The 19,396-nt window shown below is 40.2% G+C and overlaps 1 protein-coding gene across 4 annotated transcripts in view; it reads left to right on the top strand.

The window, feature by feature from the left end:
- SUPT20H (SPT20 homolog, SAGA complex component) overlaps window positions 1-19,396 on the top strand; it is a 121,304-nt gene that overhangs the window by 88,973 nt on the left and 12,935 nt on the right. For all 4 annotated transcript variants that reach the window (XM_033947989.1, XM_033947990.1, XM_033947988.1 and 1 more), the window contains one exon: window positions 9,002-9,156. In XM_033947989.1, the coding sequence (XP_033803880.1) occupies window positions 9,002-9,156 (155 nt within the window). The remainder of the gene's footprint in view (window positions 1-9,001; window positions 9,157-19,396) is intronic.

Genomic DNA, 19,396 nt, shown 5'->3' with positions numbered 1-19,396 from the left:
GAAGACTGTCAACATGTATGAGTGTACTTGATCAGCAGGGATGGAGAGAGACCCATTTCGGTTGAAAGCGCTTTCCAGAGGTATCAAGGGATCCAATTCATACCAAGAAAACGTTCCCCAGACCAAAACTCTGTCGCCACCAGCTTGTGTACATCTAACAATGGTTTCTGGGTGTTTGTTCTTAGCAGTTTCACACCTGACATGGCAATATCCATCTGTTCAATGGAGCTCAAAATGTAACTCATTGGAGAAGGCAATGTCCATCTGTTAATGGAGCTCAAAATGTAACTCATTGGAGAAGGCAACCCTCTGCCAGTTCGTGCAAGTGCAATGTTGGTACTCCTGTGCAAATTGCAGCCGTTTTTTTTTGCAATGAACCCCCATGAACTAGGGTGCAGTCACCAGCCATCTGCTCCGGAGCCCCATTCGCAACAGGGTTCGCTGCACAGTTGTTTTGGACACACATCTGGAAGCCCCCTGGATCATTTGGACATTGAATTGCTCCACAGTAGTGTGCCAATCGGCCCTCACTTACCTGCACAGCCATCGTTCATCTCTCGCATTGATGGCTCGTGCTGTCTCGCAGTTACCACGTCAGATCTTTGAAAAGGGGTCATTCATCCTCTTACTGCACAGTTTAACCACAGCAGCCCATGAACATTGTCTGATAAATCACGCTTTTTCACCATGACAGCCACGGTTGCTATATTGGCAACTTGCTGACATACCACCTTATATAATAATAATAATAATAATTTTATTTCTTATATACCGCTGTACCGTGAAGTTCTAAGCGGTTTACAGTAGAAACAGAAGAAATGCAATAAGTAAGATTAATTAAGATGAAGAGAGAGTACTTAGAGTTCCCTGACTGTCCCAAAGGCTCACATTCTTGCTAAAGTACTTGAGAAATATACCCACGAAGTCTGCGCGTGACATGTGCATTCATTCATTAGCTGTGCGTTCCTGATGTCAGAGGTAGGCAGTTGTCATAATAATGTGACTCGACCATGTAGATCTCTATCATATCACCCTTCAGCCATCTCTTCTCCAAGCTGAAGAATTTCCTCGTAGGGAAGTTGTCCCATCCCTTTTATCATTTTTGCCACCGCTACATCTTTTTCGAGATACTGTGATCAGAAATGCACACAGTATTTGAGGTGCAGCCATGCCATAGAGTGATACAAAGAGATTATAACATTTTCATCTTTGTTTTCCATTCCTTTCCTGATAATTCCTCACATTCTATTCTACCTGCTACCTCACATTGAGCCAAGGGCTTCAACATATCCTCAACAGTTATACCTAGATCCTTTTCCTGGGCAGTGATTCCTAACATGGGAATCCTGCATCACGTAGCAATAGTTTGGGTTCCTCTTTCCCACATGCATCACTTTGCACTTGCTTACATTTAACATCATCTGCCATTTTAATGCCTAGTCTCACAAGGTCCTCTTGCAATTTTTCACAATCCTCTTGTGATTTAACAACTTTGCGTCATCAGCAAATTAAATCATCTCACTAGTTATTCCCATCTCTAGATCATTGATAAATATGTTTAAAAAGCAATGGTCCTAGCACAGACCCCTGAGGAACTCCACTATTTATCCTTTTCCGTTGAGACTATTGACCATTTAAACCTACTCTCTGTTTTCTGTCTTTCTACCAGTTCTTAATCTATAATAGGACACATTACCTCCTATCCCATGACTAATTTCCTCAGAAGTCTTTCATGAGGTACTTTGTCAAATGCATTTTGAAAATCCAAATACACAACAATATCAACTGTCTCACCTTTATCCACATTGAATTTTTCTGGCTCCTGTGAAGTGCCCCCCTTCTGCTATGCAGTTTGTTTGTTTATTTATTTATTTATATCCTGCCCTTACCCAGGACGGGTTACAAACTGACATACAAAATCATAACATTACATCACAAAATACATACATCATCAGTAATAAATGCTCCCACAGTTCAATGCAAAAAATATAAACCATAAAATACGTAGGCGACCAGCACCTTATTATCATCTTCTCCTTTTCCTTAATAACATAATTTCATCCCTTGTATTTCATGTGGCAAAAAAAGATGTCACTTCAATAGTTGGTTTTTTTTAAAGTTCTGTATATTTTGCTGCTGTTGAATATACTCAGGGATCTTAGACAGAAGTATTTTGGGAGGCAATAGAGGGAGCAACTAGGTAGGGGGAGGGCAAGCCAAAGTGGCATTTCCACACACCTCACCCCCATCACAACCCTTCCCTCCCCTTATCACTTTTAAACTAGCTATAAAAGGTTTCATTGAATTTTTCTGAGAATGAAATCTGGAGTCTATACAGGATGAGACAGAATCTCAGTATAAGCTCCACAACTTTGTTCTGTAATATACACTCTATATTCCCCTTAATAATGTAGTTAGGACATTTTCCCTTACCAGGGGATTTTGAGTGGCATCATCTTCACAATCATTGTACATGGACTGTCAGAGACAATTGTGTGATCCATTCTTTTGCCAGGGTCCTTTCCTGTCCTGAGCCATGTGTCGCAATGTATTAAAATTGATTTCAGATGTTTGAGAGGCTACATTGGTCTGTCTAAACTGTTCAATGAATGATTCATGATTTCTTTGTAGGCTGTGATAACTTTTGTTGGACCAGCATGAAAGTTATCCAGAGATGAAAAGATCCATGAATTTTTCAAGACCACACACAGGTCCTTCTTCAATTGTATTCTTTAGATCTGAAGAAGGGATCTGTGTTCTCAAAAGGATGTGAATCTTTTTCTTTTGTAAGGTTTTTATGTTTGTCCAAGACAAAATATAACAATCTGCAGATTTCCGTTTTCTTGAATATCAGTACACTGCCTTAACTGAGCAGTGCCAGACACCATCAACACAGAAGTCTATAGTGGCTATGACTTTTGAAGTAGAGTTGGTGTAGTGATTGATTGTCAGGAACACATTTCTTTCAGAATCTCCATTTCATTATTTCAAGAGATGTTAGCCATGGGTCAAGCAAAATTTGAGGACACCTTTTTTGAGCTGTGTGAATCCAAACATAGTAATTTAGAGGATGGGACTTGATATATCACTTTCTCTGTGTTACAATCAAAGCAGTATTTTAGACATGTACTTATTTTGTACCTGGGGCAATGAAGTGTTAAGTGACTTGTCCAGAGTCGCATAGAGCTGCAGTGGAAATCAAACTCGCAACCTCAGGGTGCTGAGACAACTACTCTAACCACTAGGCCACTCCGCCACACATTGTTCAGAGTGAGGTTTGATGTCTTTCTATGTGAAGAGTGAATACATACATTAAGTTTGAAATAAAATTAAAGATGGACAAAACTATCACAGATTTATTGTCTCCTTTGTTAAACAACAGCGGAGAAATTAAAACAATATGTCAGCACAGCTAAGCTTAGTCCTCTTCCAGGTCCTGTATTTCCTAATTCCTTGCTGGTTCCTGTCATGAAGGAGTATACAGTGGAGTAGATACTAGTTCCCAGTTAAGGGAATTCAAAGCCTTAAGGAGGGAACACTTTTTATTGTGAAACTTTTGAAAAGCTACAGAAGAAATATATATTTTTCCTCTGAAGGGAAGAAGATTCTTCATGACGCCCAAGTTTGTCATGTGACCATGCATGGTGCCAAAAGGATGAAGTTGACAGAGCAGGCCCACAGCTGTTCTCAATTTCTGGTTTTCTGTCTGCCTGGTGACACATATTCCAGCAGACTCTATGACTTTCTTCAGCATCTGTGCTAATTTTTTCCTAGCTTCAACCAGCAACTTTTATATTACCCTTTTAATTCTTCAGTCAGGATATTTGTATCCTCAAATTTTATTTCTTCCTTATTGTTCTACATTTTCATTTATACCCCTGATCTGTTTTAAGCAGGAAACAAGGTATTAGGCAGTTGACTTTTCATTTTGATGGCCTTTTTTCTTTGAAGGAAGATTTGTCATCTTTTCACATCAACTGTTCTGCTAATGTTCAAGTGTCGTACCAAATAGAATTGTACTGAATATTCGTATTTGATTTGTATTTGGCTGAATAGTGATTTAAATACAAATATAATCCAGGGCTCTGCTGTACTAAAACCTACTGAAATAAACACTTGATCTCTAATTTCATTTATCATTATTATTTAATTTAATTTAATTCTTATATACCGCTAATAACCGTGAAGTTTCTAAGCGGTTTACAAAAATGAATGCATTAAAAGATACAATAAATAAAAATAAATAAGATAGGTACTTGGAAATTCCCTAACTGTCCCAAAGGCTCACAATCTAACTAAAGTACCTGAAGAGACAATTTATGAAAAATAAAGATAAAATATAAAGACAGAGATAGAGATAGAAATGAATATTCCACCAAGTAATGAATAAATAAATTTAAAGATAGAATTAAAAATAAATAAAAAAATAGAGATAAAAAATAAGTATCAAGAGAAATAAAAAATATATATGGATCGGGGGAGGGGTGTAACTGATCAGGTGCCCTGCTGGAGAGGGGCTCCCGATACTGCTGCTGGTCTCGGTGAGCCGATAGCATCGCTTCTTTCAAAGTGTTCTCCCCTGCTGGATTGGGGGAGGGGTGGAGCTGTGACCGGGTGCCCTGCTGGATCGAGAGAGGGGTGTAACTGTGATCAGGTGCCCTGCTGGAGAGGGGCTCTCGATACTGCTGCTGGTCTCGGTGAGCCGTTAGCACCGTTTCTTTCAAAGTGTTCTCCCCTGCTGGATCGGGGATATCTTGCCAAATCCTCACATATCAAGTGTAAAAACTAAATGCTCATTATTCATATTTGGCTGAATAGTAAAATATGCCCAATCCCTTCTGCTAGAACACCCCGCCCCATTTTGATGGAGGCGGGCCTGCTTGCCGGCCAGTGAAAAAACCCATCTGTCTGGCTAACATTCAAAGGTTGGGGGGGGGTCCATGGAGGAGTTAGGAGGGGTGGGGGTGCAGATGGTAGGGAGTCCCTAACATCGGGGGGGAGGAATTGGGCATTCCTCCTGCTGCGTTCTTTCGGGGGGGGGGGGGGGAACTGGCGGACACAGGCGCTTCCACTAAATTTATTGTGGCAGGGAGATCCCTTGCCGTAATAAACTCAGCAGTAGCACCTACAGTGAATCTGATTATCTAACCAACTTCGGTTAGAGAATCAGGTTCACTGTAGGCGCGATTCTGTATAGGACGCCTGTCGGCTTCTGAGACCGGGCGCCCTTTATAGAATCAGGGTCTTAGTGTCTTTTTGGTTCATCACTCCAAGAATAAGCTAAAAATAAAAAAAAGTTGAACCTAATTTCAACTTCCCTGCTTGAGTTTGGATAAGAACAGCAAAGATTTGTTTTAGTAGCTGAAAGCAGAAAATGCCAGGTTTCAAGCAGAGACTGTCAATCAGGTTGGGCAGACTGGCTGGACCATTCGGGTCTTTATCTGCCGTCATTTACTATGTTACTATGATATCCTCATTGTATTACTCCAAGTTCCCTGACCATAATGGAAGTTCCTCGTATTGAGAGATCTTTCTCCTTGAAGAAGATTTGCAAAACTGCTGTGGTATTTATCGTAGTTCACACGTTTCATATTATATTATTGACCAGAGATGACATCCAATCAAGATAGAAGGTTTGGACTTTGTCTTCCATAGCCTATTCAAAGAGAGTAGAGCTAAACTGCCTTAGTCCTCTGTGGCCATTTCTATGATTCTGAGTTGTCCTCCCCATTGTCAACATTATAAAATAAAAAATAGAAAGAAAACAAGATAAAAGGGTTTTTCCCAGCCAAAAAAAACCCTGTCATTCATTGTTTATTGCTTTCTTTCTTTTATGTTACATAGAAAATGATGGCAGATAAAGACTGTATGGCCTATCCTGTCTGTCCATTCATACCATCTTCTATTTCTTCCTCTCCCTTAGAGATCCAATGGGCTGTAGATTAGATAGTAGGTAAGCTTTCTCTGAAGACACTAGTCACACAAACCTACTCCTTTTGTAAGTTTGGCTATATGGGAACTGAAAGCATCTTACGACTTTTTACTTCAACTAAGCAACATGCATGGTCATGGTGCATACATGTTTATCAATATTCTATGGAGCTTTTATTCCTTTAGTTTTTTTGCCACTGTTTTTTATTCTTTTTATATTATGTTGAGAGTTTGTGTCTTAGTGTGTGACCTATGTTTATTTGCCTTTATTTGGTAGTGATTATGGAAGACAAAAGTTTAAAATAATATATTAAGTAAATCTAATAAATCAAATAATTTTTCACTCAGCTTTTCTGAAGAAAATAATAATAATGTAGTATTTTATTCCTCTGCTTGGCATTCCCTTTTTTACTTCTGGGGAAAGAATAATGAAGATTGAATCTTTGCAAGTGATTCATCTTGGTTGAAGATAGTTATATGCTTTGTTTTGGTTTACATATCTTGATTGGTCCTGGCCATGCGCCATTATAAACATACAGAAAATCATCGCATATAGCCGACTCGCATATAACAGACTTTTGGATATAACGGACAACCAATTTGGTTCCCAGAGCCGCTTTTAGCTGTAGTTTTCTTCGGCTATAATGGACCTGCAGGCTCCACCTATAAGGCGCATGGCGTGCCGGTGATAAAGTGTCAAAATGCAGCCCAGAAGAAAATGACAGAGTATTTTTCTTTCCAGTACAGTACGATATAATGCTTTAGACCATCTTTTAGTGTTCTGGTTTTGCAATCATTTCGTGCCATACCAATGTTTTGCGGAGTTTTGTTCTTGATGTTGCTGATATGGTTGTGCAGTGACTGTTGTTCATTGATTAAACGTTGTTTCAAGTTGACCTAAATAAAGTTTTTAAAAAAATGCAACTCTGGATATAACGGACTCTGGATATAATGGACCGTTTTTCCAGGTCCCTTGAAGTCCATTATAACGAGATTATACTGTACAATACAGATATTTTACTAGTGTTCAGCTTCTGACCTGGCTTTTGCTAAAACTGTCTATAAACTCCAAATTCAAACATTGCAGCACAGGTCCCCTTTTCTATCCATTCCTTTGGCTTTTCATATTAGTTGCAGCTAAATTTAAGCTGCTGTGCTGACCATGATTTATTGATTGATTGAGGGGGACAGATACAAAATATTTAATAAATTGAATTAGTGTGTGTTGTCTTGGGAGCTGAGGGACCTAACAGCACGGTTAGTGATCCCTGTACTGCAGAGTTTGTTCCTGGACTCTGGCTTGCTTTAATACATGGGTATCTTCAGTGCCCACTCTGGAACAGAATGCCTATTTAAACTGAGGCAAGAGGTGACCTAAGAACATAAGCATTGCCATGCTGGGATAGACCAAAAGTCCATCAAGACCAGATTCTGTTTCCAACAGTGGCCAGTCCAGAAATCTAAAACAGATTTATACTGCTTATTTTAGAAATAAATTGTGGATTTTCCCAAGTTCATCTTAATAATGGCTCTTAGAAAATACCCAAACCTTTTTAAAACCCTGCTAAGCTAACTGCTTTTACCACATTCTCTAGCAACAAATTCCAGAGTTTGATTACACATTGAGTGAAGAAATATTTTCTTCGATTTGTTTTAAATTTACTACTTAGTAGCTTCATTGTGTGCTCCTTAATCCTTGTAGGTCTCTCTTGTGCAGAAGTTGAAGATATAGCTCACTGTTGGGCTGTGAGTTGCAGTATAGATAGTTACTGAAGAAGGGTAATGTTTTTAGGGTTAAGGATGAAGGTTTCATATGATTAGGTCTCAGATACGTAGGTTTGGTTTGTTTTTTTTGGGGGGGGTAGAAGGGAACGATAAGTTCATTTTTATTGGATTGCTTTATTTGCAAGGTTAATAAAAGTGTTGGGCAAACACACAGTGGAGATGTCCAAAACCACAGTAGTACCGTATTTGCCGGCGTATAAGACGACTGGGCGTATAAGACGACCCCCCAACTTTTACAGTTAAAATATAGAGTTTGTTATATACTCGCCGTATAAGACTACCCCTTCTTCCGATTCGCGACCCCCCCCCCCAAGCCGGCAAAAACAGCTTTGCACCGCAGGCCCAGTCGCCCAAGACGAGTTGGAGGCCCCTACCCGCCGCATCCTGCACGTGGGCAGACTCAGCACAAACGCTGCTGATGGCCCCAATCGACACGCTGACCTCCCCGCGCACGCTGACCATCTTCTCTCTGCCTGCACTTTCCCCGCGTCCCTCTTCGGCGACTCAGCAGGGGCAGCGATCAAGACAGGCTGCAAACGTCGGGACCTTCCCTCTCTGAGTCCCGCCTATTTTGTTTCAACTTCCTGTTTCCGCATAGGCGAGACTCACAGAGGGAATGACCGCCTGTCTTGATCGCCCGAGGCTGGGACGAACAGAAGATTTCTGCAAACACCATCGGGGCAGAAAATTTAACGGGTCCATCTCGCCGGTCCTGTGCGGACCGGCAGGAATTTTCTGCGGACCGGCGGTTGAAGAACTGTGATGTAAACAGTACCCGGCGTATAAGACGACCCCCGACTTTGGGGAGGATTTTAAGGTACTGAAAAGTCGTCTTATACGCCGGCAAATACGGTACTTAATAATTTCAACACTCTGCTTTATTTATGCGGTGACTCAACATGCACATGTTTCAGTCTAAACGACCTGCTTCAGGAGTTTGCATGCTCTTGCTAGACTGTAAAGAGTGCTTTTTTATGTTAATGTTCCAATTTGAGATATATTTTGCTCTGCAGTATTCGTTGTGATTCCAACAAGACTCCTGAAGCAGGCTGTTTAGGCCGAAACATGTGAGTGTTGAGTCACCGCATAAATAAAGCAGAGTGTTGAAATTATCAAGTACTACTGTGGTTTTGGACATCTCCACTGTGTGTTTACCTGTTATTGACTTGTGGAGGTGATTCTCCTGGTTGTGTTTTAATAAAAGTGTTGAACATTTGTATCAAGTTACGCAAAATAGAAATGTATATTTTAAAACACCCTTATGCCCTGTATTTCTTTTCTTCAGTGGACCACAGACATTGATGAATGGCTCTAATCCCATGCTAGGATGTAATGCTGGTGTCATAAGCCCTGCAGGCTTAAATCTGAGTAGTATTTTACCATCAGGAGGACTGGTATCGAGTGCATTGCCAGCCACCATTCAGTCTGCCCTACAGTCAGGTTAGTTTACATGATTTTCCTCGACGTTTTAGTTCGGAATCCAGAAGGAAAACAATTTTTGGTGCAAAGTAGTAGTCAGTTTTGGTAGGTCTTATGTTTTTTCTTCAGTACTGTGCAAAAGAAATTTTCAGTCCTTTTAAAGCAAAATTGCTATGTATTGTATGCTTGTGTTATTGTGGTGTTTGAGAGACATGACTTTGGACCAAAGGTTCTAAACCCAGTCCTCAGGATACACCTAGCCAGTGAAAATTTAAGGATCCCACAAAGAATATGCATGAGATAGGTTTGTATACCCTACCTCAAATGTTTACAGATTTATCTCATACATATTCATTGTGGGTATCCTTAAAATCTTACTGGCTAGGTGTATCTTGAGGACTGGATTGAGAACCCCTACTTTAGTGTTACAGTACCTGCTGATAACATTATTTTTATTGACTGCTTGTTGAATTAGGTATATGTTTGGAACAACCCTTAAGTACAGTGGGCCAAATTTTTGGTTTTATTGATCCAACATACTTATTTAAACATTTGCCATAGTGTTTAAATATTATTTTCTGAGGACATGCAATATAATAAATGAAATGACAGCAGATAAAGACTAAAAGATCCATCCAGTCTGTCCATCAGTCACACACATTATAAATTCACGATCTTGATCATTTTTTTCTTTGATATTTCTGAAACACAGATCATAGAAGCCCATCTGGTGCTGTCCTTAGGTTTCAACTACTGTGTGACAGCATCCATGGAACTTGTTAAAATGACAGTGTACTTGGCAGTGTCTATAACAGGTTTAAAGATATCAAAGACGTAAATCTCCGCCAGAGAGCATAATCTTTCTAACTTCATAAGACAATGGGTTAAGCTCTTCCCATTAAAATGGAGACAGAGAAAGAACCTCACTCTGAGCTTCTTGAATATGAATCATCACCAAGAAAAGTCTTCAAAGACTTCAGTGAATCCAGAACTCTGCTGCTAAGTTGATCTTCGAAAAAGTAAATTCGATCATGTTTCCCCACTTCTGTCAAAACTTCACTGGCTTCCAGTGATTTCTAGGGTTCACTTTAAATGTACTTGCCTAACATTCAAGATCCTACATGGCATTCTTCCTCTCCTAATTCCACTGTCTTTGAATTCTTCAAGACCTGACATTACCAGATCCACCCAAAAACTTAAACTATCTTTCCCCTCGTTAAAAGGCGTCATCTATGCAGGAAAATTAAGGAAATCTCTTTTCTTCAAAATCACTGAGCTTTGGAATAACCTTCCTGCCCTGCTGTGGAATCTGGGCTCCTTCCAATTATTCCGAAACATCTGAAAACCTGGCTTTTCTCAAAAATGTAAAGCTCACCACGCCCTTTATAACCACTAATTTTTATTATGTTCTTCCCTCATTTATTAAAGTACCTGTAAACCGTGCTGAGCTCATATTTTTATGCAGAGGATGCGGTATATAAACTTAAGGTTTAGTTTAGTTTAGATGTGTATATCACTGTCTTTATATAGGGACATGAGGGATACCCTGTTTAAGAACTGTGAGGCTTCTTTGTCAGTCTATGTAGCTCCTAAAAAGTGTCCAAGGTTCGAGAGAAAACAACTTCAACAGCATTCTCTAGTTGTGGAATCTGCTCTAAAATGCTCACGAAGTTCAAGGACTTATACTTCTGCTCCTCCAGGAAGGGAAGCCAGAAGATTAGATTCTTTTGGAAAACATATTTTCCAATCTACTGTATGCTCACAAATAGAATTATGTACTACCAGTTCTATTCTTCCATTTATTTAGAATCCTTGCTTAAACAACTTTCAGAGTTTGAGGAATTCCTCCTTGAAGAGGAACTTAAAGAATTCTAACAGTTATCCAATAATTTGTTCACTATGGTCCATCTAGCCCAGTATCCTGTCTTCACAGAGGCTAATCCAAGTCATAGGTACCTGGCAAAAACCCAAATAGTAGCAGCATTCCATGCCACTGATCCAGGGCAAGCAGTGATTTTCCACATGTCTATCTCAACAGCAGTTTATATACTTTTCCTCCAGAAACTTGTCCAAATCTTTTTTTAAACTAGCTACATTAACCGCTCTTACCACATCTTCTGGTAATGCATTCCAGAGGTTAACTGTTCTTTAAGTGAAAAAATATTTCCTCCTATTGGTTTTAAAAATATTACTCTGTATCTTCTAGAACAGGGGTGTCCAATGTCGGTCCTCGAGGGCCGCAATCCAGTGAGGTTTTCAGGATTTCCCCAATGAATATGCATGAGATCTATTAGCATACAATGAAAGCAGTGCATGCAAATAGACCTCATGTATATTCATTGGGGAAATCCTGAAAATCCGACTGGACTGCGGCCCTCGAGGACCGACATTGGACACCCCTGTTCTAGAACATCTGCAGTGGCAATTTCTATGTTTATCTTGGCTCAGGGTCTGTAATTTGGAAACTTAAGTCCAAGAGCACCTTTCAGATGTGCCTTGCAAGGGTGATGATCTGTTTGAAGAAAAGATTATGGATGTAGCTAATAAAATTAAAAAACATACAGACACCATGACAACTTTATCTATGCTTCAAACCTTTCAGTCTTCTTCTAGAAGATACTTTGCTTCATCTGGACGTTCATACTACTACAAAATGAAACATCATTACAATCAGCCATCTTCATCATCCTCTAGGCCTGCTGGTCAGCGATCCTGTGCAAAGCAAAAAAGGCACAGAAATCTCAGCCTTATTCTACTTACCATTCTCATCATCGAAGGCAGCTTGAACTATTTTCACCAATATTGGACTTTTAGTCACAACGGATTAGTGAGTGCTTCCAAGTCATCACTCAGGGCTATGCCCTACATTTGATCAGAAAGCCTCCAAACCACCCACTAAGTGAGTCTCTCTTCAACTATCTTCATCTCGGTGCTTCTCCAGTTAAACACAATAGAACCGGTTCCTCTCAAAGTATTTCCTGATACCAAAAAAGACCAGAGACCTTTGACCTAGATCTCCGAAGCCTAAACAAATTTTTGCTGAAGAAGTTTTGCATGGTTTCTCTGGGAACCCTTCTACCTCTATTAGAAAAAGGAGATCAGCCTACATTTGCAACTCCATCCTACATGCTCATAGGAAGTATCTTCGCATCCACATAGGTTCTTGGCACTTCTAATACAAAATCTGGCCCTTATGAATAGCTTCTGCTCATTATATATTACAAAATGCTTATTTGTAGTTGCGCCAACCCTTTGCACCATTCAAGGTTGGGCTTTTTTCCCCAAGCAGAGTCAACACTATTTGAGTTGGACTTTACTGCCCAAGAAGAGTCTCAACAATCTCCACTCTCGAGTGCACTTCATATGTCAGATATTATACCTTCTCGATTACGTGGCATTGACATTCCACATGACCCAATTCACACATCTTCACTTCAGAATCCTGCAGTGGAGCTTATCAGCCCAATGGTCCCAAACCATAGGGTCCCTATCTGCTCTAGTATAAGTGACCCAAGATCTATAGCACTCTCTCCAGTGGTGGATGGCACCACACAGTCTTACTTGGGCTCTCCATTTCCAGCCCCCACCCCACTAAAACTTTCTAATCTAAGATGCTGGATTGGAGAGCTTATATAGATGGTCTCCACACTCAGAGTGTGGTCTCACCATGAACAGACCTTCCATATCAATCTTCTAGAGCTACAGGCAATAGCAAACACTCTCAAAACATTCCAGGATCTTCTTCTTCATCAGGTAGTACTCGTCCATACAGACAACCAGGTTTCCATGTTCTATTTGAGCAAAAAGGGAGGCACACAATCGTATCCCCTTTGTATGGAGGCACTCAACATTTGGATTTGGGCCATTGCTCATAGGATATTTCTCAAGGCAGTTTATTTAGCAAGGAAGCAGAATGTATTAGCAGACAAGTTAAGCAGATTTCTTCAACCCCAAAACGGTCTCTCAGCATTATCATCTTACTGTACATATGATTTTATCTCGATGGGGAAACACCAGACATAGACCTCTTAACTTCCCCTCAGAGCAACTAACTTCTATAGTTCTGTTCCAGCTCCCAATTGCATTGCATCTGATGCCTTTCTACTTCACTGGGGAAACAGATTCCTACTGCTACTACTATTTATTATTTGTAAAGCGCTACCAGATGCACCCAATGCTGTATAACAAACATGCAAGTTCTCTACACATTTCCTCCAACCCCTCTCATAAGGAAAACTATATTCAAACTTCACCAGGATCGGGGCACCATGATCCTAATAGCATCTTTCTGGCAATGTCAGGACTGGTTTCCACTTCTACTAGAGCTTTCATCCAAGAAGCCATGGAAATTGCAACTGTTTCCAACATTACTCAGAACAAGGGGTCCCTCCATAATCCCAACCCCTGCTCATTGGCAGTAACAAAGTGGTTTCTTTCTCTGAAAAGATGAATTCCTTAGAAGAATCTAGGAAGCCTTCCACTTAGTGCTGTTACTGCTTCAAGTGGACACTGTTCTCTTCCTGGTGTGCATTGCATGCTCTAGAACCCGCTAGCTATCCTCTTCCATCAGTACTAGACTACCTTCTATATCTCGCCAATGCTGGCATAAAAACCAACTCAGAATTCACCTCAATCCTATCAGTGCATTCCACTCACAGCTAGACAAAAAGTCTCTATTTGTTCATCCTTTAGTAATCAGTTTCATGAAGAGCCTCCTTCAAACAAAACAACCTATCAAGCCTCAACCTTTTGCTTGGGATCTCAATGTTGTTCTCTCTGTTTTCACGAAGTCTCTCTTTGAGCCCCTTTTATCTTGCTCTCTGAAATCTCTCACTTTCAAAGTCATTTTCCTTATAGCCCTCGCTTCTGCATGTCGTGTGAGTGAACTTCAGGCCCTTGTCTAGGATCCTCCATACATGAGATTCTGTCATGATAGGGTAGTGCTCCGGACACATCCAAAAGTCCTCCATAAAATAGTCTTGGAATTCCACCTTACCCAATCCATAATTTTGTCTGTCTTCTTTCCAAGACTACAAGCAGCCCTTCACACGTTAGACTACAAGCATGCTCTGGCATACCTGAACTAGACTGAGCCTCACAGGAAGTCCTCCCAGCTGTTACTGGCTTTTGACGCTAACAGATTAGGGATTGATGGATCTTCAAAGTGGCAACTTGCTCCTCATACATACCTTTACCTCTCATTATGGTTTGAAAAAAAAAAAAAGCTCCAGAAGAGATAGTTGGTTTGGACAAGCAGTTCTACAAAATCATTTTACTTCCTGAGTACCAACTTTCTCTCCTGTATTATGTTAGGCTCATGATCCTGGCAGCTTGGGAGTCCCATATTTGAGAATATAATGCCTGCTTGTCCTCGAAGAAAGCAAAGATACTTACATGTAGCAGGTGTTCTCCAAGAACAGTAGGCAAATATATTCTCACAATCCGCCCACCGCCCCTAGTTGGCTTCTTAGAGGTTTGTTTTTTTTTTTGCTAAACTGATGGTCCCAAGAACAGAAGTTGGGCACGAAGACACCGGCACACGTGCGGTATGGGCACTGCCTAAAAATTTAGTGACATTGCACTTGGCAATACTGGGCTCCATGGATGACATCACCCACATGTGACAATATAAGCCTGCTGTCCTTGGAGAACACCTGCTACAGATAAGTATCTTCACTTATTCAGTTTTTTACCTATAGTCAGTGGCAATAAATATGCATAGTTACTGCTGACTAAATACAGCTGCTTTACAGATAGTTTTGGGTTGCTGCCCTTATTCTGTCCCTCTGGTAGAGTGGTTAGATGTATTTTTAGTTTATCTCTGAACACGGACAAAACTAATTTCCTACTACTAGAGAAGGACAAAAAACCATCCCTAACAGAACTGGAAGTAAACTCAACCAAGTACCCAATACAGAGTTCCCTCAAAATCCTGGGAATACAACTAGACAGATGCTGCACTATGCAAACACAAATCCATAAAATCATCCAAAAAGCATTCTTCACAATGCGAAATCTGAGAAAAATAAGAAAATTCTTTAATAAAGACCAATTCAGGATCATTGTCCAATCCCTCGTGCTAAGTATGGTAGACTACTGCAACAGCCTTTACCTACCTTGCCCAATCAACACAATAAAAAAACTACAGACCGTCCAGAACACAGCCCTCAGACTCATATACTCACTCAGCAAATACGACCACATTACCAAAGCATACATAGAATCTCACTGGCTACCAATAAAAGCAAGAACACAATTCAAACTCTACTGTCTCCTATTCAAAGTAACCCACGGCGCAGCACCCAGCTACCTAAACAACCGTTTTCACTACTATCTCTTATCCAGAAGAAGGAGAACACAGAACATTTTCACCTACCCTCCTCTCAATGGTACTCGACGTAAGAAACTTTATGACAACCTACTAGGAACACAGGCAGCTAATATTGACTCCGACATCTCAAAATTACTGATCGAAATTACAGACATAAAAGAATTCCGAAAAGAAATAAAAACACTACTGTTCAAAAAATATCTCCCATCAATCTAAACCGCCACCTAATGAGTTCCCAACCAATTCCATTGGGAATTAGAATCTCTTTATCCAACCCAAACTAAACACCCCTACTGTCCATATCATCAACATTAATTAACCAACATCATGCAATCATCAAAACAATAAATACACCTCCACTTATAGGCAAATGATGCTACTCTCCATCCGAAGAAACTTGACTCAGCTCATGTAACATCTTTTGTAATCTAGAATATATTGTAATTCTTATTCTCCACCAGTTGTAAATTGACTCAGTTGCGATGTAACATCTCCTGTGATATTGAATGTACTGTAATTCTTCACTATTACCTGTAATTAACACTTCTCCTGTAATGTAATTCTACTGGAAATGCCCAGATATCTTCTTTATTGTAATCCGTGGCTATGTTACATCTGCTGCGATATTGAATGTATTGTAACTCTTCACTGTTACTTGTAATCTACTCTTCTCCTGTAATGTAATTCTACTGGAAATGCCCAGATATCATCTTTATTGTAATCCGCCTAGAACCGCAAGGCACAGGCGGAATAGAAATCCCTAATGTAATGTAATGTAATGTAATGTAATCTCTCACCGTATAGAGGCTGAACATTGATTGATAGTGGGTTTGTACAAGAAATGCATGAGTGCTTTTTGAAAATTGACCCATGTGTCTAAGTCACTGGCAGGTGAAATTAAACACAATTGCACAATTTACATAGTCTGCCAAAAATTCTCTTAATCTTCAAAGAGTTGACAAGACAAGAAATCTGTTAAGAATCCAAATATCAATAGCCTTCCCAGATAGAGGAGCAATATCTCAGAAAATGTATTCTGTTTAAGGAATATTATTCTTCAAAGATTTGATTTGCTTTCCAATTTTACACTGAAGTCTGGTTGGTAGGTCATCTGGCTTGTCTTCGCCCACTGTGATACAGTGTACAGGAAGTTCTTCGAGGAAAAGCAGAACTTCAGTTCTTACATGTGGGCAACATCATTGATGGAGCCCAGCATTCCTGCACCTTCTGGAAGTCTTTGGCAGTCCACACTGTACATGAGCACGTGCTGTCCCACCTGCTTGACTTGCACGAAACACACTTTTTTTTTTTTTTGTGGAGCTCTTCAGACATGTTTATTCATCTCCATTGCACCTTGTTTTATTTTTAGTTTAATGTGTTTCCTTTTATTTTTTTCTACTTTTTGCGGCATTTTTAAAGTTTTCTTTGTTTTTCCACTTAGGCAACAATATTGAGCTGTTTGATTTCATTTACACTTTTTCCAAATATTGTAATTTCCAGGTTATAAGTTGCAGGGACAAAACCCAGTAAAAAAAAAAAAAATATATATATATATTGATAAAGTTGACATATAAGTCATTCCTTTGTATACAATACGGCAAAACATACAGTGAGTGCAGTTTGTATCACACTCCATCTAAATAGCAATTGCTATTTGAGGCTGCCAGCTTAAACCCCTGCAGACCTCTGCTACTCTACGTTCTGTCATGAGCAGCTCTAAGCCTCAGGCCACCTTTTTTTCTTCACATCCAAATAGTACAATGATGTTAACAGCATTGGGGGACTACAGATAGTCCCTTGTGTGTTGCCAGGACTGTGGCAAGCTTGTATCCACGGGCTTCTGATTTCTAAGAGCTGTTTGCCCCATCTAAATTGGATTTGTTGGTATCGCAGGTTACCAAACATACCTAGTGAAAGTGGAGTAATTCTAAAGGATGTGCAAGACTGGAGGGTGGATTTAGTTCTCAAAATCAATTTGAAGCCTTGGCTCTGAAGGCTGAAGGCAACAGGAACAACATTCTTTGTCATACGTGTCTGCCATACTGTTGTGCATCGAACTCCGACAGCAGAGAAGAATGCCTACCCACAGCTGTTAATTTGGGGGGTAGATTATGTAGCGGATGCTTTCTATGACATATTCAGTGTCAAAAGCAAGGTCTTGGCATATATTATCTCCACCTGTAGAACTATCTACTGTAGATCAGGCAGTGGGTGAAAAATTTTCCTTCCAAGTCTACTTTGAGTAGGCTATCTTTCAAGGGCTGCATGCTTTTTGGCAAAGGGTTGGGTGATTTTATGGCCAGTGTGGCAGATCATCATCCTAAGTCTTTGCTAGACAGTGAACCATATGCCCCTGGGGGGGGGGGGGGACGGGGACAGATTGTGGTGCTTTTTGTGGTTTTCGATGGTTTCATTAGTACTCAGTTGGGTCCTTTCTCAGAGATCATTTCAAGGTTCTTGGTAGAGGTTTAGAGGCTCCAGATGAGCTCAGCCATCAGATTCACACCTCAAAGCAACCTCCAAGAAGCCACAATGAAGCCAGTTTTGGGGGACCTAAATCCTAGCCCCAGAAATTCCACAAAAGTTGATTTTCAGGAGCCCCCTCCCCTGATGTCAATCCTGTCAGGTGCCTGCTTGTGTCAGTTTCACACAGCAGCTGGACTCTAGAGAAGATTTTCTGTCTCGGAGAAGCACATACATCCTCCAGAAGCTTGTTTCTTATGGCTGCTTTTTAGTCAGGCTCCAAGAGCCTGAACCCTCAACCCCACTAGCTCCAGACACGTCTTCAAATTCCTCAGGGCCGATACAAGGGCCAGCCAGCCTGTGCTCAAGCACCTGATTAATCAGGGGCAAGCTGTTCTCAAGGGGATTGAACCCTGAGCTATCCACAATGTTAGTGTAGGCTGGCTAGGTAGGGTCCCTAAAGGAAAAGTTGCTCCCCCAGCTACAGATTTCTGAATACAGAGTCTGTATTTTCTCCCAGGCAAAGATGCCCCCAGGAGTACTGGGGACCTCTTGGGCACCAGAAAGCCTCGCATAATCAAATTTTTAAAAAAACCTGAAAACAATTAACCAGTTGCAGAACAGAAGAAAAGACACCTTTGCAACCTGCTTTCAGAAGGAGAAACTGAGGGAGAAGGGCACTGCCCAGTGACACAAGGAGGCTGAGCTGAAGAATCTGTTTGATACCTTCTGCGAGTTTCCAGCAAGTATGGGGATACAACTTATAGTGCAGACTACTGTACCCTTTGCACTAGAAAGAAGATTATCGAGGTAAGAACCTAATCTTCCCATCCTCAAAACTCATCTTTTCCGATTCACAGACTGTAACCTAGCCTGATCATGTTTGGAGACATGTGATTTTACCAGTCAAAAGACCCAGAGTCATTTCAAGATATAAATCAAACAGTCTGTCAGCCTCAGCAGTATAACTTATATATTTTCCTAGCAATTAGTTGGCATCATTAAACATGATCTAGTCCATGAGTTTGTTTATATATTATATGCTTCATGTATGTGTGTTGTACAAATATTTATATATATCCTGATATAACTGGTAATAAGCCATATGACAAATAAGCCATATGACACTGTTCTGACACACTACTTTGTCAAATTTACACACATTTGGTCTCAATTAACTTCTGATTTGCAAAAGCCCAACCACATTGTAAGTCTAAGTAAATGAAGGTACAGCTTTTGCTCTGGGTCCCATATAAGCTATTCATTATCATCATGCTGATAATTCAAAACATGAGCAGCTCATGAAGACTTTCCAGAAAGCAGAGCTTTAAAAAAGAAAAAAATAAGACATAAAAAAGAAACAAGTCTTTAAAAAGTAAATTGCACCTTTTTTAAATCAAAAGAGCACAAAAATATTATAAAATTATTAGAACCAGAAAAAAAATGAGGGATAAAAGACATACATGA

The sequence above is a fragment of the Geotrypetes seraphini genome, chromosome 6, assembly GCF_902459505.1.
Source record: "Geotrypetes seraphini chromosome 6, aGeoSer1.1, whole genome shotgun sequence".
Lineage (NCBI taxonomy): Eukaryota > Metazoa > Chordata > Amphibia > Gymnophiona > Dermophiidae > Geotrypetes > Geotrypetes seraphini.
Note: the sequence above shows the minus strand (reverse complement) of the source record. Positions and strands in the feature narration are given on the sequence as shown.